Genomic DNA, 25,198 nt, shown 5'->3' with positions numbered 1-25,198 from the left:
GCACTAGAATATGTCATCACCATCGAGTTGCATTCTGGGAAATATTGTTTTTGATGTAATTTCAGACACTGTTTAACTACCTGTTCTGTCATTTATTTTAGGTTAAGAGAGTGTGTTTATTTAGTACTAGTACAAGATATCACATTAAAATGAATACAAATAAAATTTCATCTTGAGTTGAGACACATTTCGATTTGATTGTGTTGACTGAGGTGTCAAAATACTACAATTCCTACAAGACCTTTCGATCACTCGGAACTCTTCGCGTATCGCGTTGTTTGTCATTGACGCCCAAAAGAGGATCAATAAAAACATCGGGACGTCACATTAAAGATAAGAGAGAAGGAGGGATTGCCCAAATGGAGCAGAATTCACTGTGTGGAAGGGTCGGTAATCAAATTTATTCCATCAATGTAATATCGGTTTCATTCATGTAAGAAAATATATTGAGTGGCCTTTTAAGTCGAAATAATTTCTTAGTTTTCATGTTAGCTTGACAACTAGCTACTGTTAGCTTTTACGCTGTAACGGCAGGTGCATCTGCCAGGGTCTTGACGGTTTGCTAATGTCATTAAATAGCAAGTTGCTATGTATCAGGTGGGCTGTCATTTCATCCCCTTCCTCCTCTCTGTTCTCTGACCTGATTAACTTTCCTTGGTCTGGATCCAGAATGTCAGCGATTCTCTAGGCTTCCTCACTTGTAATGTGGGGCTGTGTCTGTTAATACGGCTAGAACTAAGACACTTTGATTAACGTAACACGGTCTTACGTTTCTGCCTCTTCTTAATGCACCACGTTTCTCTTCTGTCATTCTTCGTTGCATGTTTATTATGCATAATATGCGTTATGAATTTTGATTGATCGTTATTAATTTTGATCGTTGGTACTCGATGTTAAAGTAATTTTTTAAGGTGTATGTTCAAGCCATCTTATCCGCTTTCATTTCAGCCATTCTGCGCCCTAAATAACTAACTAGATAAAGAGAGGACGAGGTCTCGTGACCTTTGAGATCTGCAGCTGTTTGTAGCAGTTTGAAATTGATAATTTACAGTGAGATTATATTAGAAACTTAAGACTCTGTGTTTTAAGTATAACTACCTCTCTGTAATTTGTTTGTAACATTTAGATATTTCCTCTCTATACAATCCTTGCACCAGTAAAAAAAAAAAAAAAAATAATAATGTTTGACATTTTGTCCTGTAAGATTCTGTTTACTGTAATGACAAAGCCATGTGACGCAGGACAGAAATTATTTATTTGACTTCCCCTATGTTTGTTATGCTTTTGATTTCTCTCTCTCTCTTTCTCTCTCTCTCTCTCTCTCTCTCTGTCTCTTTCTCTCTCTCAGTCCTTGTAGTTGGTTTGAAATTTTTATGAATGTAACAAGACATGAATAAACCCAAGATGGCGACTGAGAAAGGGTACGTTTTGGTCCTTGCCTCCAAATGAACTTCCCCTGCATCTCTCTCTCTCTCTCTCTTTATCATACATGAAGAAACTACCTACACTCACCAGTACCTTCTTAAGAGAAAATGACATTGTCTTGTTATTGTCTTGTTATGTTATTCTGATGTGTATCTGAGAGATCTGAGAATTTAAACTATGCTCTTTTCCCTCGTCCCAGGATTCCCAGTAGCTCCAGGGTGCTGATGTTGCTGGGCCAGTTAGAGAGGACGAATGGAGAGGCTCTTCACCCTGATACTGAGGTCACCCGACAGCTGACCGGAAAAATCCTCCATCTCATCCAGACTCAAGGTAAGGACTTTCAAAAATAGCCCTATCTGTCCATTTATCTCTCCACTCAGTTATCTGTCCACCCATTTATCATTCCCTATTTCCTATGTTATATTCTCGACCTTCTTATAGGAAGATCTGATCATCTCCTGTCAGGCAACAGAAAGGATGTATTTTATGTTTTCATCTATGGAGAAAGGGGTTACGAAATACATCCACCACAAATTACATGATAAGTTTTTTGTTTTTTTTGGGAGGGGGGGGGGGTGTCTGAACTTTATACTGTTCCTTCCGTACACACAACACATGCCCCCTCCCCCCGAAAAAGAAAGTTTTTAATCCTCCGTATTTCGAGCACTCCCTCCTTTCGATCTCCCTGCTTTCCAAAAATAAGTTCAAAAAAAGCTTTGAGGGATAAGTTATCTGTTCTGTTGTCAATACTCAAATCTTTGAGGAAAGACTGGTAATTTGACCTGTACAACATGTTTGCCCCTAACCCCTTTCACATGAGCACGTGGCTTATTGCGTTCCAAATATTTAATGCTGACTCATCTGACAGGCGTCATTCAACAAACCTGTCAAAAGGATCTGATACCATACCCAACTGTACAGGGATAGTTGCCAAATCATTTAAAATAAACAAACAAACAAACAAACAAAAAAGGTTTGTTTATGTTGAATCAGCGTGATTGACACTTGCCTGTTTTTTCCCCCTGAGGCACCCAGCTGTGTGTTTTATGGCTCTTTGCCGGGCAACGGTCATTTACTCTTTAAGAATTTTGACCTAGCTGACACCGTAATCATATCCTCGCCGTCTGAAGTCTCTAGTCTTCAGGAACCCTGGATGGCTTCACAAAGTCATTGGAGAAGAGCGGCGAGGGAGATTCCTGTTGAGTACAGAGTGACCCCCCTCCAAACACCCCTTACTCCGCGGAAACATTGACACACACACTCTCATCACCGCGGCGGTGCTCGGACAGATTCTTGAGCTCGCTGAAAGCGAATATCAATTATTTTGCGTTGGCACAACATTCATACCGAATGCGTATTGGTCCGAAGCGCTTGCGCCTGTGGGAGTGGCTTAGTCTGGCAAAAGAATTGGTACTGTCCGAGATAGACTTCAGAGTTTCCACTCAGAGAGAGGCGCAGCGTTTTAATTAGCAGAGATGTGAATCGCCGGAGACAGAGATGGACTATAGCACTAAGACAAATGGTGAAAGGTACTCAAGGCGCTCCTACAGCCCGGGTAAGACCGGAGACAACAGATGTTTATGCATCAAACACCTCAGTATAAAACAGTTGTCCCGGAGTTCAACTAACCAGTCTGTTTGACACTAATTTAACTGAACTAACACAGCTTTCTCGTCCAGGCCTTTGCTAACAAGACTACAGCTCCTAACACGATTGAGCTTGTCTTCACATCTAAAAAGCAGATGTTTGAAAATATCGCTGTCAAGTTTACTGTCAGTGACTGCAATCTGTTCCGATACCGTGACATTTAACGGATATTTACATAGATCTTCAGTGGAAAATATGAAGCTGTAAATCCGCTAACATCTTAACATGCATACATATATTTTTATATATTGGAAAGGGAAAATGAGAGATGGAAAACACTATAAAATTGCTGCCGACAACAGAAGCTATGACAGACGGTTGGTGTTAACACCCTAACACTATTGGCTGCAGCTCAACGGACCGGGCACATTTACACTTGAATCACGTTTAGTTAAAACGACTAATGCCATTATTATCGTAGGCCTATTCTGTGACAAATACAATACTTAGCGATGAAATATTCTACAAAACAGCTGGTTGGCCATCTTCCTGCAAATCATAATCATGCAAGTCATGATGATACGTTTCATACCGAAGTCATCTTGTAAACAGCTTCCAACAAACGGTTTTTTTTTTTCCAAACAAGTACAAACCGTTATTTGGCCGAATTTCTGTGTCTTTGAGGCAAATCTATCGATGCCTTTTTGGTTGGCGGTTTTTTTTTACCAGTTGTTGCCGGGCGGAGCTCACTTTTACTCCATTGTGCTTAATTCTCCGCTGATTTGTTTTGTTGGCTGATATGCAGAATTAAGTCACAGAAATATCAGCAAAGTTTCCATGCCGAAGATCTGAAATGTTTGAAATACCTCCAGGTGTCGCACTCGTTCCTCTGTCATTGGCGAAACTGACGCCTAATTTGCGTAGTGAGGTTTATTTACGAGTCAGTAACTCAAACTTCTGGCGTGTGACATGTTCATTTCGCACCAAGTGAAGATGTGTTTGCGTTTTGTGCCGCGCTTAGTTGCCTAGTATAGCTCTTGTGTGCAGACCAGCAAAGTGCCGAGTTACAGGGGAGAATCTTAGATCTGAATATGACAGTTGGTTTATATTTAATGTATGAGGATCTAAATTGAGGTGATGAGATTAATTTATGTGTCGTGAGATATTAATGACCCGATTGATTGATTTATTTATTTTCCGAGGCGATTGCAGTTTGGTACTCTTCCATAAGGCCCTGTGTGAGTTTCGTGAGACAGTACAACATTTATTTTTGGGTTTTGCTCCCGGAGGACAAACGATATTAATGTGTTATTAAGCTGTTTATTAGCATCTATTAATTTTCAACCATATTTTACACCCTTTGGTCAGAGAATCCGACACGTAATGAATCGCAGTAGCCGAATTTAATAACCGTTTTTGAGTGACAGCTGTAAGTGGCTAGTTACGGTGAATCACGAGGCTTTGGAACCGTTAGCCGTTGTGTTTTATGAGCGTGTGAGTGTGCAGGTGTGTTGAAATGATGTATGCTCTTTTGTTCTCCCTATTTATAGTCTATGTCAACCAGTGCTCCCACAAAGTCTGTCACTGCATTGTTTGCCTGTTTATAAGAGGTTATGAAATGTCGCTTGGAAATGCAATAAATTTATGACAACTATGGAATCTGTAAGATGCCAAGGTCAAGCGGCAGACATTTTTTGGACCTCATTATTTTGACTTATTCTGCCAGTAGCTTTTCCAAAACACACACGTTTCAAGAAGAATTAAGATTCAGCAAAACCAAAGTCGTCCACGCTAGTCCACGGTCCACGTTAACGGTGAGGATAGCCTTTGACTCAGGAGGAACGCTTTGAGCTGGAATGGAATTGACAGAATGCCCTGAAACACTAATGTGTCATGAAGTGTTGATGTCTCGCAAAGATCTGACTGGTCGGTCCTGTTATTTCAAGATTCTACACATTAGCTATATAAATAGAAAACAGCTGTTTTCTGTTTCTAAGACCAAGATACAACTCTTCAATTCACACCTTATTGTTTAATGGAAACGTCATAGAAATGTTATAATCTGTTAGCCTTAATGTAGTTTGTATATCTTGTTGAAGCTCAGAGTGCCAGCTTGCTGAAGACTAACTGTCAGGTCGACCAACCAAACAGTCAGGCGACTGATTCACTGGAGCTGTGTTTTGTTTGTCGTTTTGTGTGTCAGTCATCAATACTTGTTTCTTTCCCTCAGAGAAAACGAGGAAGGAGATCATGGGTAAGGGTTCGTCTGGGATGGAGGTCATTCTGGCGTCCTTAGAGGTAAGTTCACATCAGCCGCTGTTCACCTGTTCACAAAATCAAGGTGATGAAAAGCATTTAAATAAAGACATCAAGAGCAGCTTTAACGTGAAAAAGAAACAAACAAAAAAAAACCAATATCAACCTAGAAGAGGATGTTTTCCAAATTTAATTTCATGTCATTTTTTTTCCCCAGAACACAAGAGACCTGCAGACCATTCTGAATATCCTGGGTATTCTAAATGAGCTGTTGTCTGTGGGTAAGTTCTCATCTTTCTGTGAACAGTGAGACTGGCGGAAATCATGACAAACAGAGGAATTGATAACTGGCGCACCCAAAAATCACGTTTTCATCTCGTTCTCTCTCTTTGTATGTATATATGTAGTACGCTTACATCAGAGGTCTTTTTTTTCCTCATTCTATCATGACGGCTCATCAGTTTCTTCCCATAGTGAGTGCAGCAGAATGGTAATCACTGTGTGTATCAAGGCGTTGTATTTGAATGTTGGTAAAACGTGTTTTTAACCCGTGATGGTGTGTGTTTTTTCGTCAGGTGGGGGGCGCAGGGTGGGGGTGTTTGTGTCCAAAGGGGGCACAGCCATTCTGTTACAGCTGCTGCTCAGTGCTGGTAAAGAATCCCCCCCCAGTGAAGAACTCATGCTCCAGATCCACTGCCTCCTGGCCAAAGTCGGACCTAAAGGTACAACACATGCCCCAAAGCAGCGCCATGCTGTAAAAAAAAAAAGAAAGTTTTATATATACACACACACACACATATTTATCTATGTATATATATGTGTGTGTGTGTGTGTGTGTGTATGTATGTATATGTGTATGTGTATATATATATATATATATATATATATGTATACACACACACACACATATATATGCAAAAATATGTGATCAGCTTAGGTTATGGGGGAAATTACTATATTTTGAGTCAACTCAAGTTTCTTGGCCCCAGTGTTGAAGTTGAGCGTACTCAAAAGATCTGTGAAGTAAACTGTCTGAACTTTGCCTTTACTTTTCGTTTTTTTTTTTTAGAGCGACCCAGTCTCTGTAAGGTTAGCACACGACTCAGTTCCTCCCTCACTCTCTCTGCCCACATATACAAAACATATTCCTGTACAGCAAACCATTTTATCTGTGTCCAAAAATTGTTTTTATTTTTTTTAACACCGGGAACACTTACCACTCCTCTGCAGTGTATAACCAAGGACTTGACCTGGGATTTATCCCGATTAACACGACTGCCTCAAAAACATATTTTCAACACCAGTTCCGATAGCTGCTGGTCTCCTGTCCTTCACAGGCAGCGTGGAAGAAACAACGCAGTCTGTATCTCTCTGTGATGTTTAACTTTGGTTGTGTCACCCCTCTCACAGACAGGAAGTTCGGTATCAAAGCCCGTCTGAATGGTGCCCTGAATGTGACTGTTAACCTGCTGAAACAGAACCTTCAGAACCACAAACTCCTACTGCCTTGCCTGCAGGTTCTGCGAGTCTACGCCAGTAACTGTGAGTCACAGTTTGCTCTGCCTGTAAAATGGGCCTTGAGACGGGACGTTATTATCAACGGACGGTTTTGTGTTATCGTTTGGTGATAAGACCGCCGTCTTAAGGTCGGTGGCTGGGAGCTGTAAGTTGGCGCACGATGGCGCGGTCATGATTCCGTTTGCCTGTTTTTCTCTCGTCCTCTAGCCGTCAACGCCGTTTCTCTGGGGAAGAGTGGAGTGGTGGACCTGATGTTTAAGATCATCGGGCCCTACAGCAAAAAGAACACGAGCGTGCTTAAGTATGTCTCCCCTTCGTTCTCTCAAACCTTTTCTCTTTTTTTTTTTTTTCCTTACGTTGGCGATTTTATCTGTCCCCTTATATCATTTTCATCTGTCCTGTTACCAACAGGGTGGGACTGGATACTTTGTCAGCATTGCTGAAATCAAGTGAGTCATCAGAAGAAACCCCCTCCCCCCCTTCTCCGTTAAACAGTGGACCTTAGTGGTCTCTTTGTCTTAACTCTAGACCTCTATGAGCAGAACATTTGGGCTGGAGCCCTCTCAGAAATGTTTTCTCCTTTAGCTAATGCTTCTCTAGTCAGGCTTGCAATTATTACTATCAGTGTTAGGCGTTCCACTCCTCTGCAGCCACCTTTATTACGATCAGTGTTAGGCGTTCCACTCCTCTGCAGCCACCTTTATTACGATCAGTGTTAGGCGTTCCACTCCTCTGCAGCCACCTTTATTACGATCAGTGTTAGGCGTTCCACTCCTCTGCAGCCACCTTTATTACGATCAGTGTTAGGCGTTCCACTCCTCTGCAGCCACCTTTATTACGATCAGTGTTAGGCGTTCCACTCCTCTGCAGCCACCTCAGGCCTACGTTCTCTGCTCAGAGAAATATCAGCTGTGAGCATGCATGCTTGGGACTTTGAACCCATAACCCTTCTGGTTATTAGGCCAAATTCCTTACCAATACAGGTGATATAGTGCTATACTAGAGCGAAAATGTCCTCAGGCCTGGAGTTGATAGAGTAATATAAGTAGAATAAGCCAAAAAGCGCCTCCATGTTTTACCTTGTTATTACAATGGTTATGATATGTTTATAAGCGGCCTGTGTTGTCTGGTGTGTGACGCCTGTGTTTGTGCCCGTCAGAGATGAATGCCCGGCGGGCCGTGGACAGGGGCTGCGTGCCCGCTCTCCTGGCTATCTACCAGGACTGGCATCGCAACGACACCCGTCACCGACACATGCTCATCCGCAAGAGCATTCTGGGATGCCTGAAAAACGTCACCAACATCAAGCTGGGCAGGAAGGCCTTAATCGACGCCGACGGCATGAGAATCCTGTACAGTACATCCACCGTGAGTGAACGTTTACGCACGTAAAGACGAAAAAAAGAACTTTAGTCTGACCAGTTTTGGAGGAACGAAAGAGATTATTGTTGTGAAATGTTACTCCATGGCAGGGTAGAGTAGAGACCCTTTGTTACTATCATGTGTCAGCCGCAGAAACAAAAACGTTTTTTTTTAAATCATTTGTGAAAGTAGACAGCTATATGAACGTTTACTGCAGTGACGACGCTTGCTGATGTTCTCCAGCGGAGAACCAAACACTGAGTGGAGCTAGAACCTTACAGTTTCTCAGTGTTACCCTTCATTTGTGTTTTAGTGGAACATTGTTAGTCAGAGGGACGAACCATTTGATGAGTAAAGTCACTGGTGTAGGAGCCAGATTAACTGGCATCCTTTGGTGAAGCCAAAACCTATTTGCGTCACACTCATTTTAGAATTTGCATTAAAGGAAAGAATTTCTCTGTCAGAATAACGTCAACTAAAGGTCAAAACTGCCCAAGAGGAGAAAAGAAAGTCCAGCCAGGGGAACATTCCTCTTGGACAGTCTTGACTTTTGACCCCAGATTCTCCAAGTTAACTTTAAAATCATGTCTTGTGGAACACCCCACACCGCCTCTCCCTCCCCTGAGCCAAACTGGACACTGAATGGAGAACATTTAGGGCCAGAGCTCCAACCGTATGTAGCGGCTCTGTGTGTCTGACGGTGTCTCCAACCATATGTAGCAGCTCAGTGTATCTGACGGTGTCTCCAACCATATATAGCAGCTCCGTGTATCTGACGGTGTCTCCAACCATATATAGCAGCTCCGTGTATCTGATGGTGTCTCTAACCGTATGTAGCGGCTCTGTGTGTCTGACGGAGTCTCCATCGTTTCCAGGAGTGCCTGCCCGTGAGGACCTTGGATCCTCTGGTAAACACCTCCAGCCTCATTATGAGAAAGTGCTTCCCAAAGAACCGCCTTCCCCTGCCCACCATCAAAAGTGTCTTCCATTTCCAGCTCCCAAACATCCCGGCCGAGGGACCCGTCGCCCAGATCTACAACCAACCCCCCGGGGGTGAGACGCACCTCTGAAAACACGCTTCACCTCTTTCACATGTTGACACACACACACAAACACATACACACACACACACACACAGGAAAATACCGTTCTTATCTATATTCACATATATACACACACACACACAGTCATACACATACAGAACTTGCTTTGCTCACAGACACACACACACACACACACACATATCTCATTACTCTGTCTAGGCGTTTAAGTCCACAGTATTCACAGCTGGGTCACATCCATTGCTCCACAAACATGACAGTCTGAGTAGACACGGACATGTTTGGTTAAGCTCCGCGTATTGATTTGGGCTGAAGGACCAGGCCCGAGCTGGTCTGTGGCAGGGTCTTATCAGGGATTTGTATCGATCTGACCTCTCTGCCTTCTCTCAAAGTGGATGACGTTGTGGATGAAAGTGACGATAATGAGGACGCTGAAATGGACACAGAGATGGACACGGAGAACGAGGAGGAGGAGAAGGAAGCGAAGGCTCAGGTAGAAAACTCCGCGTCCCACACACACCTCCATGTCCAGTTCATCCACCCACGCGACAGCACACGCCAGTGTGTTCATGACGCCCATACTTGGGGTGGGGGGTGGGGGGGGGGTTGGGTTATTTAAACACTTTTTCAGTGTTAATATTTATCAACACTAATCAGAGTAAACCGAATGATAAAAAAAAAAAAAAACAGTACGCTTGTTCAAGAAATTGTGACACTAATTTCATGAATTAATTCGTGGATATAAAATAAGTCTTTAATGTACTTCCTGCAACTCCAGGATGTTTACTGTGTGTCTGGAATTTACTGTCTGTGTCAAAGCACACGGCTAGAAATAAAAAACAGACGCAACTGAGTTTGAGACACAACATACACAGACACACACACACACATGCATAGGCACAACACACACCCTCACACACACACACACAAATGTATATTAGTGTATAAGTGTATATGTTATGTGTGTGTCATTTTTTAATGATCAGTGATCATATCATATAAAATATATATTAAAATTTACAAAAAACTAAATGAATGTGCATCTTTCGATGAGCGAAATGTATCCAAAATGTCTTTGAAAAAAAAAAACAATGTATATAGTTTGTTTCTTTGTTTTGTTTTTGTTTTTGTTTTTTATCATTAATGTTTGTTATTTTGTCATTTATGTGTTTCTCTGTGCAGAACGATGACATTGAGACCGATATCCGTAAACTCAGACCCGCTAAGGTCCTTACACGCCCCTTTGACGAGCTGCGGTCTTACGAGCGGTTTTTTGTAGAACTCTCTGAAGATTTTCAGGTAAATGGACAGGACAAAAAACTACATTTTTACAGATACTCAACACTGCAAAGCTTCTGAGGTCATTCAGACATACTTTTCCTCTCTCTAGAGCTGAGGTTGAGTTCTGTCTCTACGTTGACAAAATGCCTGGTGTGTCTCTCTCTGTCAGGGCTTTGAATTTGGGAACACCAAAACGGCTGTGCCCCCCGCCCCTCGCACTCCACAGCCCAGGCACCTCCAGCCCATCGTTGTCCCTACCGATCGGGCTCCGCCCCTGTCCTGCCCCGACCCCCTCCTCAAAACCCCCGGCATGGAGAAAGGGGAACCCCCCAGGTACGAGGACCAGCCGCTGAGCCTGGAGAGCATCGCCCTCACCAAAGCTACAGAGCAAGGGCTGGACCGGGAACTGACCCACAGCTTGGACAAGCTGACCCTGGACCCGTCAGCGGGCCCGGAGAACGGGACCGGCGCCGTGCCGGACGGGACCCAGGAGGAGAACGCGGAACAGGCGGTTCTGGAGGTCCCGGACACGGCGGCGTTGCTGCCCCTCCACGACCCTGACCTCTACCTGGAGATGGTGAAGTCCACCCGCTCGGTGCCCGGCTACACCGAGGTGGCATACCCGGACTACTTCGGGCACGTGGCGCCGAATGTCCGCGAGCCCATCCTGGAACGAGTCTACGGGGTTCAGAGGTGAGTGGGCGGAAAGGACGGGGCACCCGGGGTCACCTTAACCGCTGTTACATCTGCCTTTTCAATCAGATGTGTTTTTTTAGTGTTTGAATGTGTAACGTGTGTTCAAGGTTCAAGGTTATCTTTATTGTCCCACTAGGGGAAATTTGTTATGCACCAAGCGTTCTCTTACTGACAGAATACAAAGGGACTACATCAACAACAGCAACAAACAGTAAATTACAATTTTTTACAAAATTATTTATGTGTATTAATTGTATTAATAATTGTACATAAGATTGCTAAATAAATTATTGTTTTTATTTTATGCATTTTTAAATTTTTAATTGCAGTGCTTTTAGAACTGATAAAAATGCAGTGTTTTGCTCCAGTAAAGAAAAGTGATTAATTTTTTGTTTTCAGCTCTCAGAGAATGAGCTGTGTGTCAGATGTCTCAGACTTTCATTACATCAGGCTGTCAGTTAGCCTCCACAGGCAGCCTGGTCTGGACTTACAGGTTCTCCTCCCTCAACAGGACCAAGATCTTCCAGGACATCGAGAGACTTATCCACCCTGGTGACATTCTGGATAAAGTCGTTTATGACCTGGATCTGCAAAGGTCAGTCCCTGTACTGTTTTAAACATAGAGCACAGTAGAGTTCTGTCTCTCTCTCTTTCTTTCTTTCTTTCTTTCTTTCTTTCTTTCTTCCTTTCTCTCTCTTGCTACATTAACTCACCAGAGTTTTCATATGATTCACACCAGTGAGTGTAAGTTGTATGAACGTTTAATCAATGTTTATGAAAAATCAACACTCGCTAAAGTAAACAAAGTCTTGAGACAGCGTCCTGTCGTGAGTCATTTTTTTTACACTGGAGCCGTGAAAGGATGGAATATAAGCTGGAAATGAAACTGCATTTTACACTCCGAAGTATTACTCATAAAAACAACATGCATTTTCTGTCCTCATTTGTGATGGATCAGCTGTAAATTGGCTGTAAATGTGCTGACTCTCCAAGTAAAATCATCTTATCGTGATATAATTGACTCCTGAGTTACAACTCAGAAAAGAAGAAGAAGTTGTGTATTGAATAATTAGTGTGTTCTGTCCATCCCTGTGTTGTAGCTGTTTTATCAGTTCAACTGAATTTTCAGCAGACTCTCCTCTTGGCTCTCTCTCTTGTTTTTTATTTTTTTTTGGGGGGGGGGGGTTGTTTGTTTGTTTTTTGTTGTTGTTTTTTTTTCTTGCAACGCACTCTTGTTTTGTTTTGTTTTGTTTTGTTTTGTTTTGTTTTGTTTTGTTTTGTTTTGTTTTGTTCTTTGGGAAGTCCATTGATCTGACTCCTGGGTCAATAGCTGCGTCTGCTGGCTGAGCAGAGAGTGCAATAAAACAGGAGGGGCCCATTTCAGTAATGGTGTACTTGTCCAGGCAATTCCCTAAGAGCTGACCCCCCCCCAACTGGCCCCCCCGCCCCCCCCAATTTGACTAGGGAGATATCACTAAGTGAACCGTACAGACAGACAGAGGAACATTAAGAGTGAACATTAAAAAGTTTTCGTCCCTAGCACGGCCAGGGGGGTCTTTGTGGACTGCGGTGGAGCCGCGCGCGGTTTTAGTTTGAAGGATCAGATCGTTGTCATGGTCACATGGGAGCGTGGGGCCGGTTTTTCGTTGTAAGCGGCGTACTTCTCTGACTCACAGAGCCGAGGGAGAGTTTAGTGGAAATCGGTGTGTGTTTGGCCTCATTTGTGTCGGTTTGGAAGCCTGAGGTTGAATGTAGGCCAGTGAGTCTCTGCGTTTGTCTTTCAGCGTCCCGGTCGTAACCGACGGAGAGACACTCAAGTTCAACTCGCAGTTTGAGTCTGGAAATCTCCGGAAGGCCATACAAGTCAGAAAGTGAGTGTTCCCTCCTTCGCAGCGAGACTCTGTAAAGGGGCTCTGTCCTTTTACACGCCTCTTTGTCTGCACACCCTCACCACACGATTTTAAACATTAGACTTTTCCTTTACACATCTATAACACAAGTAAGACATGTAAGGAATGTAACCCAGTGTGACAGAACAGACGTTACTTTCCACCCTGTAACAGTGTACATGCTATGGTTTGATGACCATACAGTAGTGTCCACCCTGTGATGGTATGCATGCCGTGGTTTGATGATGAGACAGCAGTTTTCACCCCGTAAGGGTATACATGCTATAATTTGATGTCCACACATTAGTGTCCACCCTGTAAAGGTGTACATACTATGGTTTGATGACGGGGCAGCAGTGTCCACCCTGTAACGGTGCACACGCTGTGGTCTGATGTCTCTCTCAGGAACGAGTACGACCTGATCCTAAACTCGGACATTAACAGTAACCATTACCACCAGTGGTTTTACTTTGAGGTGAGCAACATGAGTGTGGGTCAGCCTTATCGCTTCAACATCATCAACTGTGAGAAATCCAACAGCCAGTTCAACTATGGTAAGCATCCCTGACACACCAGTTAGCATGGGCCCACTCAGAACCACACACTACCAGTGGTGTCAGGACTATGCCAGGAATCTGTGGCCTGGAAGAGGTCTGTCTTTGTGTGTGTGTGTGTGTGTGTGTGTCTCTGTGTGTAGGTATAACTGGGGAAAGATTGTTCATGTTTAAGTCTTAACAGAGGTAAAAGTTGTGTGAATATGTGAGTTTGCATTTGTATGTGTGTGACAGAGAGAGCAGTGTGTATATATGTGTGTGAATATGTGTATCTATGAAGGGGAGAGAAAGGTTTTGAGTGTGTGTCTGTGTCTGTGTGTGTGTGTGTGTGTGTGTGTGTGTGTGTGTGTCTCTCTGTGTGTGTGTGTGTGTGTGTGTGTCTGTCTCTCTGTGTGTGTGTGTGTGTGTGTGTGTGTGTTTATTTCTGTATGTGGTCTAACCCTGACATTCACTGAGTTTACCCGGCAGGTGTTCTGTGTGTCCTCTCATGTTGAATGCTGTGCTGTAGTGAGTGTTGAACAGAGAAATGGAGTGAAATCTGTGTTATACGTTGTGTTTTTTTTGTCAGGAATGCAGGTGCTGATGTATTCTGTACAAGAGGCCATCAGTGGCAGTCCCTGCTGGGAACGCACTGGACTGGACATCTGTTACTACAAGTACGTCTCTATGATAAACACCAGCCTGCCAGCAGGGGGCGACATCACACATCCCTGCCTATGTCATTACCAAGGAGAAAAGAATAAAATACAATTTCACTCAGTTAAACAAAGTACTTTGTGCGTATATTTAGGCGCTGATACGACAAGTCATTGCTCAGTAACTTAAATTTTCTAATATTTTCTCTTCTTCTTCTCGCTCAGGAACCATTTCTCTCGAAGTTCCATTGCAGCGGGAGGTCAAAAGGGCAAATCCTACTACACCATGACATTCACTGTGACCTTTCAACACAAAGACGACGTCTGTTACTTTGCCTACCATTACCCTTACACCTACTCTGCCCTAAAGGTACTATACCACTACACCTGTACTCTAAAGGTACTGTACCACTACACCTGTACTCTAAAGGTACTATACCACTAGACCTCCTGTACTCTAAAGGTACTATACCACTACACCTCCTGTACTCTAAAGGTACTATACCACTACACCTGTACTCTAAAGGTACTGTACCACTACACCTGTACTCTAAAGGTACTATACCACTAGACCTCCTGTACTCTAAAGGTACTATACCACTAGACCTCCTGTACTCTAAAGGTACTGTACCACTAGACCTCCTGTACTCTAAAGGTACTGTACCACTACACCTGTACTCTAAAGGTACTATACCACTACACCTGTACTCTAAAGGTACTATACCACTACACCTCCTGTACTCTAAAGATACTATACCACTACACCTGTACTCTAAAGGCACTATACCACTAGACCTCCTGTACTCTAAAGGTACTATACCACTAGACCTGTACTCTAAAGGTACTATACCACTAGACCTCCTGTACTCTAAAGGTACTATACCACTAGACCTCCTGTACTCTAAAGGTACTGTACCACTACACCTGTACTCTAAAGGTACTATACCACTACACCTGTACTCTAAAGGTACTAAACCACTACAACTGTACTCTAAAGGTACTAAACCACGTCCCCTACACCTCCTGTACTCTAAAGGTACTGAACTACTACAATTACTTTAATCTACAGTTACTAAATGCCTCTCCTCTAATGGTACTAAACCACAACCCATACCCCTCCTCCACTCCAAGGGTACTGAAGCACTACACTAAAGTCTGCTCTGAATGTACTGATCTCCTACAAAAACACGTGTTAATCTGTGAGCACTAAACGGTTACACTCACATCTGTCCTGTTCCGAAATCCCCTCCTCACTCGGGAAAATATGAATCAAAGACAGACTGTGGACTTTACTGGAACCGGTTTCCTTTGAATCCGGGCGTTGTTTTCCCCTCGCATGTCATTCGGTCTCCAGGGGCTTTTTGACGCTGCACAGAGATACATGTGTGGGCCGTTTGGATGATCCATATACTGACGCAGGCAGGGAGCAGGCGTGCGAGCGCGTCGACGGACGGAATCCTGACGAGATGTCCGTGCGTTAACCTCAGCTCTCTGATGGTCTGTGTCTTTAGATGCACCTGCGGAAGCTGGCGGAGATGCGGACCCCTCAGATCTACCTGAGAGAGGACGTCCTGTGTGAAACTCTGGGAGGAAACCTCTGCCCGCTCCTCACCATCACTGCCACGCCCGAGTCCTCCCACAACGACCACCTCTGCCAGTTCAGTACGTAGGAAACCAGTGCCAAACCAGTAATACCGGCTCGTCAGCCCCACCAATCACAGACCACCCGTAAACAGCCACAGAACACTCCTAACCAATTACAGACCTCTCTTAACCAACGAGAAACCATTTCTAACCAATCACAGGCCACTCCTAACCAATCACAGACCACGTCTAACCAATTACTGAGCACTTCTTGCCAGTGAGAGACCACTCCACATCAATCACAGACGATTTCTGAACAGACATTACTCCTCACTAATCAGAGACCACTCCTAACCAATTGCAGACCACTTCCGATCAGGAACCACTCTTAACCAATCAGAGAGGCAGATTCGCTCTGTCGTCTTAATGTTGGTTGATGAGTACTTAGACTGAAGGAAGCTAAATCTACTCAAAGCATTTTTCCACGCTGATCTGGGTTCTGGCACTTTGTACTTGAGAAAAATCCTAAAATGTACTCTAAGGATTTAAGATTTAGCCTAAAAAAATCAGTGGTAACAGATTCTCTCTCTCTCTCTCTCTGAAAAAAAAAAGAAATACAGTTTGGGCAATTTTCTATTATCTATTTATCTATTAATGAAAAAGGGCAAAGAGAATAAGCAATTAGACACCAAACAAAACCAAACAAGACCAAACAAAACAAAACTAGACGAAACAAAAAGAAAAAAAAACCCCAACTGTGGAAAGACATCAGCTCGCGTAACTATATGGCTGTGACTGCTGACGTATTGTTAGTTTTTCACATTTCATTTCATTTTAATATTGGCTAAAAATAAAAATTGTTTGCTTCTGGTGCTGTGTAGCTGTTTCAATACAGGGTCGTAAAAACCACAAACTCACACACACACACACACACACACACACACAGATACAGTCTCACTCATGTCCCCTGTCTGTCCTGCGTGCCCAGGGAACCGTCCGGTGGTGTTCCTGACGGCACGGGTTCACCCCGGCGAGACCAACGCCAGCTGGGTCATGAAGGGCACGCTGGAGTTTCTCATGGGGCCCAGCACACAGGCCCAGTGTCTGAGAGAGGCCTACATCTTCAAAATAGTACCCATGCTAAACCCGGACGGCGTCATCAACGGAAAGTACGTCAAAACACACGCACACATGCATGCACGCGCACACACACACACACACACGCACACGCACACGTGCGCAAGCCCAGTGTCTGGCAGAAGCTTACACCTTCAAAATAGTGCCCTACACTGAGTCATCAACAGCAAGCACATTCACACATACACACACATACACACACACACACACACATACACACACACATATACACACACACACACACACACATACACACGCACACACACACACACACACACACACACAAATACATGTGTATACATCTACACCTTCTCACACACACACTTCTCTGTTTTTTTGGGGTTTTGTTTTTTTTTGACTTGGTGTAATCTTACTCTGGGATAAGGTACTCCTTCTAACTTTTTCTATTTTAAAAATTGTTTCAAAATTGCGCTCTCTCTCTCTCTCTTTCTCTTTCTCTCTCCCCCCCCCCCTCTCTGTCCAGTCACCGTTGTTCTCTGAGTGGGGAGGATCTGAACAGGCAGTGGCAGAATCCCAGTCCAGAGTTGCACCCCACAGTCTACCACACCAAAGGCCTTCTGCAGTACCTCGCTGCCACACACAGAACACCGCTGGTGAGAACTGTGCCAGGCCTGCGCATGTGTGTGGTGTGTGTGTGTGTGTGGTGTGTGTGGGTGTGTGGTGTGTGTGTGTTGTCTTGCTGTATTTTTTTTGTGTTAATCTGATCTTTATCTGTCTGTGTGTGTGTGTGTGTGTGTGTGGTGTGTGTGTGTGTGTGGTTGTGTGTGTGTGTTGTCTTGCTGTAGTTTTCTGTGTTAATCAGATATGTCTCTGTGTGTGTGTGTGTGTGTGTGGGTATGTGTGTGTGGTTGTGTGTGTGTGTTGCCTTGCTGTAGTTTTCTGTGTTAATCTGATATGTCTCTGTGTGTGTGTGTGTGTGTGTGGTGTGTGTGTGTGTGGGTATGTGTGTGTGGTTGTGTGTGTGTGTGTTGTCTTGCTGTAGTTTTCTATGTTAATCTGATATGTCTGTGTGTGTGTGTGTGCGTGTGTGTGTGTGTGTGTGTGTGGTGTGTGTGGGTATGTGTGTGTGGTTGTGTGTGTGTGTTGTCTTGCTGTAGTTTTCTGTGTTAATCTGATATGTCTTTGTGTGTGCGTGTGTGTGTGTGTGTGTGTGTGTGGTGTGTGGGTATGTGTGTGTGGTTGTGTGTGCGTGTTGTCTTGCTGTAGTTTTCTGTGTTAATCTGATATGTCTTTGTGTGTGTGTGTGTGTGTGGGTATGTGTGTGTGGTTGTGTGTGTGTGTTGTCTTGCTGTAGTTTTCTGTGTTAATCTGATATCTCTCTCTCTCTCTGTGTGTATGTGGTTGTGTAGGTGTTCTGTGATTACCACGGCCACTCGCGGAAGAAGAATGTGTTTATGTACGGCTGCAGTGTGAAGGAGACTGTGTGGCAAACCAATGTTAACGCCACTTCCTGTGACCTGCACGAGGACCTGGGATACCGAGTATGAACACACACACACACACACACACACTCACACACACACTCAGGTTACAGAAAAACTGAAATAAACTTCAGTTTGTAGACACACACACACAGACAGAGAAATGTTCCCACACTAAAACTCACACACTTTTATGCATAAATCATAACTGTGTAGGAGTTATTGGCTAAAATCTCTGAATTCTCACCCTTAGTCTGTTTTCATCTGCAAAATAAAATTCAAAATAAAATACTTTCATACCTCTATCAGTAAAACACATTAATGTTGACACCGTTCTGCACAATGATCCCCTTCATTTCACTGTAAGATTGTGTTTGAGGGCTTAATGATATTTACACAGGCTGTAATACTCTAAACCAGGCCTGTGTGGGAAAAGGAGTTTTCCAGCCTCAGATTTTAATTGTGGTTCAAAGAATCCTCTTCCTCTTTCACCTCCTCACCTTCCTCCTCCACCTCCTCCTCTTCCACCTCCCCCTCTTCCTCCCCCACCTCCTCCTCTTTCTCTTTCACCTCCTCACCTTCCTCCTTCACCTCCTCCTCTTCTTCCTTCACCTCCTCACCCTCCTCCTCCACCTCCTCCTCTCCCTCCGCGCTCAGACTCTGCCAAAGATCCTGTCTCAGATGGCCCCTGCCTTCAGCCTGGCGAGCTGCAGCTTTGTGGTGGAGCGATCGAAGGAGGCCACGGCACGCGTGGTGGTGTGGAGGGAGATCGGAGTTCAGCGCAGTTACACCATGGAGAGCACGCTGTGTGGCTGCGACCAAGGCAAATACAAGGTAGCCTGTGTGTGTGTGTGTGTGTGTGTGTTAGTGTACTACTTAAGAGTAGAAAGATATGAGTTAGAAAAAAAAAATTGTGAGTAAGTGTGTTTATAGAAGTGTATGTGACTGTGTGATTGAGCAGTCAGTAAAATAGTTTGTGAGAGACTGTGTGAACATGTTTTTTGATTGACTGTGTGCAAAGTATATAAAGTATCAGTAAACATCACCACACCATGCTGAGAGAGACACACGGAGACGGTTAGAGAGAGAGAGACAAAGAAACAAAGTGAGAGAGAGAGACAGTGAGAGAATATGAGAGAGAGACAGACAGACAGCGGAAGAGTATGAGAAAGAGAGACAGTGAGACAGTATGAGAGAGAGACAGACAGACAGCGGAAGAGTATGAGAGAGAGAGAGACAGTGAGAGAGTATGAGAGAGAGACAGACAGACAGACAGACAGACAGCGGAAGAGTGTGAGAGAGAGAGAGACAGTGAGAGAGTATGAGAGAGAGAGAGAGACAGTGAGAGAGTATGAGAGAGAGACAGACAGACAGACAGCGGAAGAGTGTGAGAGAGAGAGAGACAGACAGACAGACAGCGGAAGAGTGTGTGAGAGAGAGAGAGACAGACAGACAGACAGTGGAAGAGTGTGAGAGACAGACAGACAGACAGACAGACAGCGGAAGAGTGTGAGAGAGAGAGAGAGACAGACAGACAGTGGAAGAGTGTGAGAAAGAGAGACAGACAGACAGACAGACAGACAGTGGAAGAGTGTGAGAGAGACAGACAGCGGAAGAGTGTGAGAGAGAGACAGACAGCGGAAGAGTGTGAGAGAGAGACAGACAGCGGAAGAGTGTGAGCGACCCAGGCCCTGACCCGTCGACACGTTACCTGCGGTCTGTATTTCTCATCACGAGGTTTTTAATGTGATCAGCAGATGGCACTGTCGTCTCACACCATCTGCTGTAACAGTCCGTTTCTCACAGTCCATTTCTCTTTGTCTCAACAAACACACACACACACACACACACACACAAACGCCTTCTGCTCTTAGAACCAACACCCCCCCCCCCCCCGTGGCGCGCTCCATTTCAAACCTCCGGCCCAGGACGCACGAGGAGCGAACGCGAGGGAGAGCCCTCTCCCGCAGGAGCGGAGGAGCAGCATAATTGTGTACTCCACCGCTCCTCTGGCAGGAGAGGACGACAGCTTTGGCACCGAACCAAACCTTCTGGTTCTCGTTCCGTGAAGTCAACGCGCTGTTCTTCCCCAAACAAAACCAATTATCACGGCTGTACGCCGCGTTTCCACTCTTTGAACTGGACTTTCGTTAGGACTAGCGTCACGGGAACTGCCAGGGAGAAAGACGGCGTCGAGCGTTGTCCGAACACCGCGTTCTAACCGTTACGTTACCGCTTTCTTCTGGACAGCTGCCGTCTCAGGCCGTCCTGTCGGAAATGTTATCTGCATCATGCCAGTCTTGGCCATAATTAATAATAACGGGTGTTCAAAGACATAAGTTGTGAATAATGTGATTGAAAAATATGGTAGTGTTTACCTTATCAGGAGAAAGATTGGCTTTAAATCTCAGAGTCGGGAATAAACGGTAACATTGTTGAAGGAGCGGTGTGACGGCCTACTCCTGGGAAATTATGAGTGAGATTAGCCTAAGGGTTGTGTTTTAAGCCAGAATAAATAAATATCCAACTGCAGTTGGCACCTTCGCAGCCTCTGCTCTGAGGTTCCAGCAACTTTCCACTGTTTGAGTTTCAGAAAAGGAAAGTAAAGTTTCTCAATCCTCAAATCCTGTGGTTTTCTGACCTGGCGTAAGGTTGCGTGTGTGCGTGTGTGTGTGTGTGAGAGAGAGAGAGAGAGAGAGGGATGTGTGCATTTAATTTTGCTAATGTAGTTGAACGTTTTACTAAAAGTACACTATCCTACTGGGGGCGCCTTGTTAAACTAGGGTCAACATCATAGTCCCCTCTTGTAAAAAAACAAACAAACAACAAAATCCCTAAAGAAAGAAAAAAAAAATATATTTTTTTTTTACAGAAGATGTTGTTATTGGCCAAACTAAAGTGTGAAGGTGTTTTTTTGTGTATGGTTAGGTTGTTATTCGTTCCTTTGGTTAAAACGGAAGTCATTGTAAGGTCTGGCCCACAGTCTGTGTGCGTGTGTGTGTGCGTGCGTGCGTGCGTGCATGTGTGTGTGTGCGTGTATGCGTGTATGTGTGTTTGAGTGTGTGCGTGTGTGTGTGTGAGATGAAAGGAGCTGGAATGGTCAGATACTCCTGGGTGTAGAGAGATTAGGTCACACAGTGGTCACCTCGTGCGTTGTCTGAAAGCCACCCAAAACCATCTCCTCTGCGCCGTTTTCTCTGGAAGGCCTCCACGTCTAATGAGGGAATTTGTGCTTTTTATGTGAGGCTTGATAAATCTTGACACTACATTTGAAACCATTTATCTTATAATGGCCATTACTGTTCCTTTTGAAAACAATGCAGCTTTCAAACATGTGTATGTGTGTGTGTTTGTGTGTATGTGTGTGTGTTTGTGTTCACAGGGTCTTCAGATCGGTACCAGGGAGTTGGAGGAAATGGGTGCCCAGTTTTGTATTGCTCTTCTCAGGCTAAAGAGACTCACTTCACCCCTGGAGCTCCGAAACCACGCTCACTTACTAGACGTGGAGAACGACCTCATCGACACGCGTTGCAAAATCACCAGGTAAACGCACGTCAGAAAAGACGCAGCCGATTCAAAAACCGCCGCGCCTCTGTTCGTCGCTCATTATTCCAACGCAAAAGAACCCCCAGCATTCACCAAACTGAAATTTTATTTGCAGCACGATAAGTTAAATTATCATCCGACAGTTGGACTCATATCCTCTTCTTCCTGCCTTCTCTACCGACCTAAAAGCCCAAAAAGCAGTCACAGCACACACACACACACACACACACACACAAAAAGTAAAACGGAAATAAACAGCCGTGAGGGGCTGTTTTCTTTGTTGTCCAGCCAAATCCGCTGTAGACAGACTCCTTATTATTTCATGTGAAAGGAAGACGGTTTGTCTCAGATATTACACAGATGTGTCACATAAAACTGAGTCTTAAAAGGCTCGTTTTGGGTGCGACCAAACGTGGCGATCCTGTGAAGTGCCTTCGTGCTGTTCGGCGTATGAATCTGTAGTTTATTAGTAAATAAGAGCTGAGAAAAGGGCCTTTGTTTGAACTTTCCTGGCGTGTGGCTAAAGTCAGACAGACAGAGGAGGATAGAGACCCTGCGTGATGATTGACAGCTGCTTCATGGAATATTTATGACATATTACGAGACAGAAACCTGTTGTGATAAACATGGTGATGTCAGAGTCTGGGAAGCTTCTAGAACAAATGTTTCTGTCTCTCCCTTGTGTGTCTGTATATGTGTATGTGTGTGTGTGTAAGTGTGTTTGTATGTGTGTGTGTCTGTAATAGATAACACACACACACACACATACACACACTCCCATAGCCCCTCCCTGACAGGGCATGTCTAATGGACAGTAATACTTGACTCCCAGTCACTCTGGGATCTTAACACTTTACTCAAGAAAGCACTTTGTCCATTCTCCTCATTACCCCGGCAAGTAATCACCTGATCAAAGTCAGCTAATCCACTTTGAGTCTGCCCAAAGCGTCGGGGAGGGCAGGAGGCCACGTCTGCCCCCACTCCCTTCTACCGTCTCTCCGGGATCCAGTTTCCCAATCCGTCACACCATTAAAACCATTAAAAACCCACTAAAACCATTCCAACCGCTAGACCACAAAAACATTAAACCATTTAACTGCTTAACAAGAGCCTCATGAAACAGTCATCAGGCTGAGATTGGAATCGGGCCCCTCCTCGGATGGCTGGGCAGGGCTGGACTGGCCTGGGCTGGGTTGGGGGTTGGGGGGGTGAATTTGAGAGTGGGGTGCGGTTGGTTGATGCTGTGTGGAGTTATGCTGTGGTGGTTTAAGTGGGTTTTTCGGTTAATCCTCTAGGATTTGACCGCTCGTTACGCTTATCGGCCGCAATGAATAGCGTGGTTTAGTTCGTGTTTAAAAAAAAAAAAAGAAAGAAAAACAAAAGATACCACAACGCTTGTGTTGTGGTCTTTGTGGAGTCGATGTAGCGTTTGCATGCTGAATGGTGAGCACGCCACAAAATGTAATGCATCTCCTGGGAAGCAAAAAAAACCCCAAAAACAAACGAAAAAAAACCCGTTTGAACTCAAAAGTGGGGTGTTGAACGTTTATGAGTTTGCATTGACCTCCTTTGAAAAGATATCGGTGTGTGATGCAATGTTCAGATGCAGTCAGTGACTTGCTGTGCTTAGTGTGTGATCAGTCGAGGTCTCTTTTGTTATGAGATTTCTTATTATGATTAACCTGGCTGGTTTATGTCACCTGTGCCTTTATGTGGCACTTTGACCACACCGAGCTCTCTCAGCACCGACACAAAAAAAAAAAAATCCAATTTTTTTCCCATCTTTATCATTATTTTCTTTTGAGTTGACTCGTCTGGTTTTAAGCAGTTTGGAAGGATGTCTGTAAGATGTAAGCAGCTCTAAAACATCATCAGTTATGTTCTGTACAGTTCCCTGTGTTGTATGAAAAACAGAAGAAAGGAGATTAGTGGGAGTGACCAGTGAGAGGAGAAACTGGTGACTGCCTGACCAGTCTTGATATCTCTTAGAACAAACACACAGGAGCTTTCTGTGATGAGCGCTTGTGATGTACCTTCACAAGTCAGCCCCATACAGTCATGCCTGTACACGTCACTATAATTCCAGCCACCAGGTGGAGCTCTACCCCCCAGCGTGTGCTTGAGCAGCTAAATAAAAATCCTCTCTCACCACTGCGGTGTATACAGGCCGGCATGACAGCTGTTTCTCAGGATACTACATCTTGATAGGGTGTTAAGACGCTGACACTGATAGGCAGTCGTTTGACTGACAGATGAGGGTTGAGTTGCCGTGGCGACGGTTAACGTGTCGTTCCTCTCCACCCTCAGCCCCACCACGTACGTGATGGAGGAAGACGAGCCGGCGTTCCTGGAGGAGGTGGACTACAGCGCCGAGAGCAACGACGAGATCGAACCGGACATGGATCCGGAATTCCACGACAACCCGGCTCTGACGGATCCGCTCTCCGACTCGGAAATCAACAACCAAGACTCTCTCATCTGACTCGCCGACCCACAAAACAGCATAAAACCACTTAACCACTAACAAACGCTTCACTTAAAACCCCTGCCTGGGAAGGCTGTCCACCATTAGCACCAGTGCAGTAGCTGTAGCCTGTTACCAACGCTATGGGCAGAACCCCGACGCCATGGCAACCAGCTCAGCCCGCACCCACCTCGGCCTGCTCTGCCTTACCTCTCTGGCACAGAGATAGTTAGACAATATTACCCAAAGATAACAGGATTACACAAATGTTACAGGAGCCACACCAGAGAGAGACAGAGAGAGAGAGAATATTTTAGAAACCTGGATGTTTAAATGGTCACGAAACAAATGCAATTCGATGGTGAATGTAGTGTTACCCTCACAGTTATGTGTGTGTTTGTCTAAATGTCCTCACACTGGGGGGGGGGGGGGGGGGGGGGGGGGGGGGGGTGTTCACCGTCTTTACTCACTCAGTGGGATTTTTTGTTTGTTTGTTTTTTGGTCAGTTATCGTTACCAGGGGAACGGTAGTAGAATGATATGTTTTTATTTTTGCACATAGCTTTGGTTTTGAGAACATGCTGAGGCATACTGGCACTAGCTGTGCTCTTGGGATTTACTTGTTGACAGCGATTTGTTTGTTTGTTTATTTGTTTGTTATCCTTTGTCGTACTTGTACAGAGTGCATGACATATCTATGTTGTCTTTTTAATTTATTTTATTTGTTTTATTCAAGAAGATGATTAGAAACCCATAAACAGT

General features: G+C 44.5%; 1 protein-coding gene across 1 annotated transcript; it reads left to right on the top strand.

Annotated features, from left to right (window-relative positions):
- Positions 1-334: 334 nt before the first annotated feature.
- Positions 335-24,817, top strand: agtpbp1 (ATP/GTP binding carboxypeptidase 1). Its single transcript, XM_030772146.1, has 26 exons — positions 335-386; positions 1,349-1,421; positions 1,625-1,755; positions 5,243-5,310; positions 5,486-5,549; positions 5,844-5,990; positions 6,679-6,810; positions 6,994-7,087; positions 7,198-7,235; positions 7,946-8,154; positions 9,024-9,201; positions 9,602-9,696; positions 10,392-10,508; positions 10,660-11,183; positions 11,698-11,781; positions 12,971-13,057; positions 13,481-13,629; positions 14,198-14,285; positions 14,490-14,634; positions 15,776-15,926; positions 16,837-17,017; positions 17,470-17,599; positions 18,356-18,487; positions 19,085-19,261; positions 21,810-21,970; positions 24,281-24,817. The coding sequence occupies exons 2-26, from the start codon at positions 1,390-1,392 to the stop codon at positions 24,453-24,455; spliced, it is 3,489 nt and encodes a 1,162-aa protein (XP_030628006.1). The 5' UTR covers positions 335-386; positions 1,349-1,389; the 3' UTR covers positions 24,456-24,817.
- The last annotated feature ends 381 nt before the right edge of the window (positions 24,818-25,198 follow it).

Source organism: Chanos chanos, chromosome 1 (genome assembly GCF_902362185.1).
Source record: "Chanos chanos chromosome 1, fChaCha1.1, whole genome shotgun sequence".
In the NCBI taxonomy this organism is placed as follows: domain Eukaryota; kingdom Metazoa; phylum Chordata; class Actinopteri; order Gonorynchiformes; family Chanidae; genus Chanos; species Chanos chanos.
The sequence above is the reverse complement of the archived record's forward strand: the minus strand, read 5'-3'. Positions and strand labels throughout refer to the sequence as shown.

Coding starts and splice junctions, on each gene's coding strand:
- agtpbp1 (XM_030772146.1), top strand. CDS start 1,390: ATGAATAAACCCAAGATGGCGACTGAGAAAGG. Junction 5,311..5,485: donor TCATTCTGGCGTCCTTAGAG/GTAAGTTCACAT, acceptor TTTTTTCCCCAG/AACACAAGAGACCTGCAGAC. Junction 17,600..18,355: donor CCACACACAGAACACCGCTG/GTGAGAACTGTG, acceptor GTGGTTGTGTAG/GTGTTCTGTGATTACCACGG.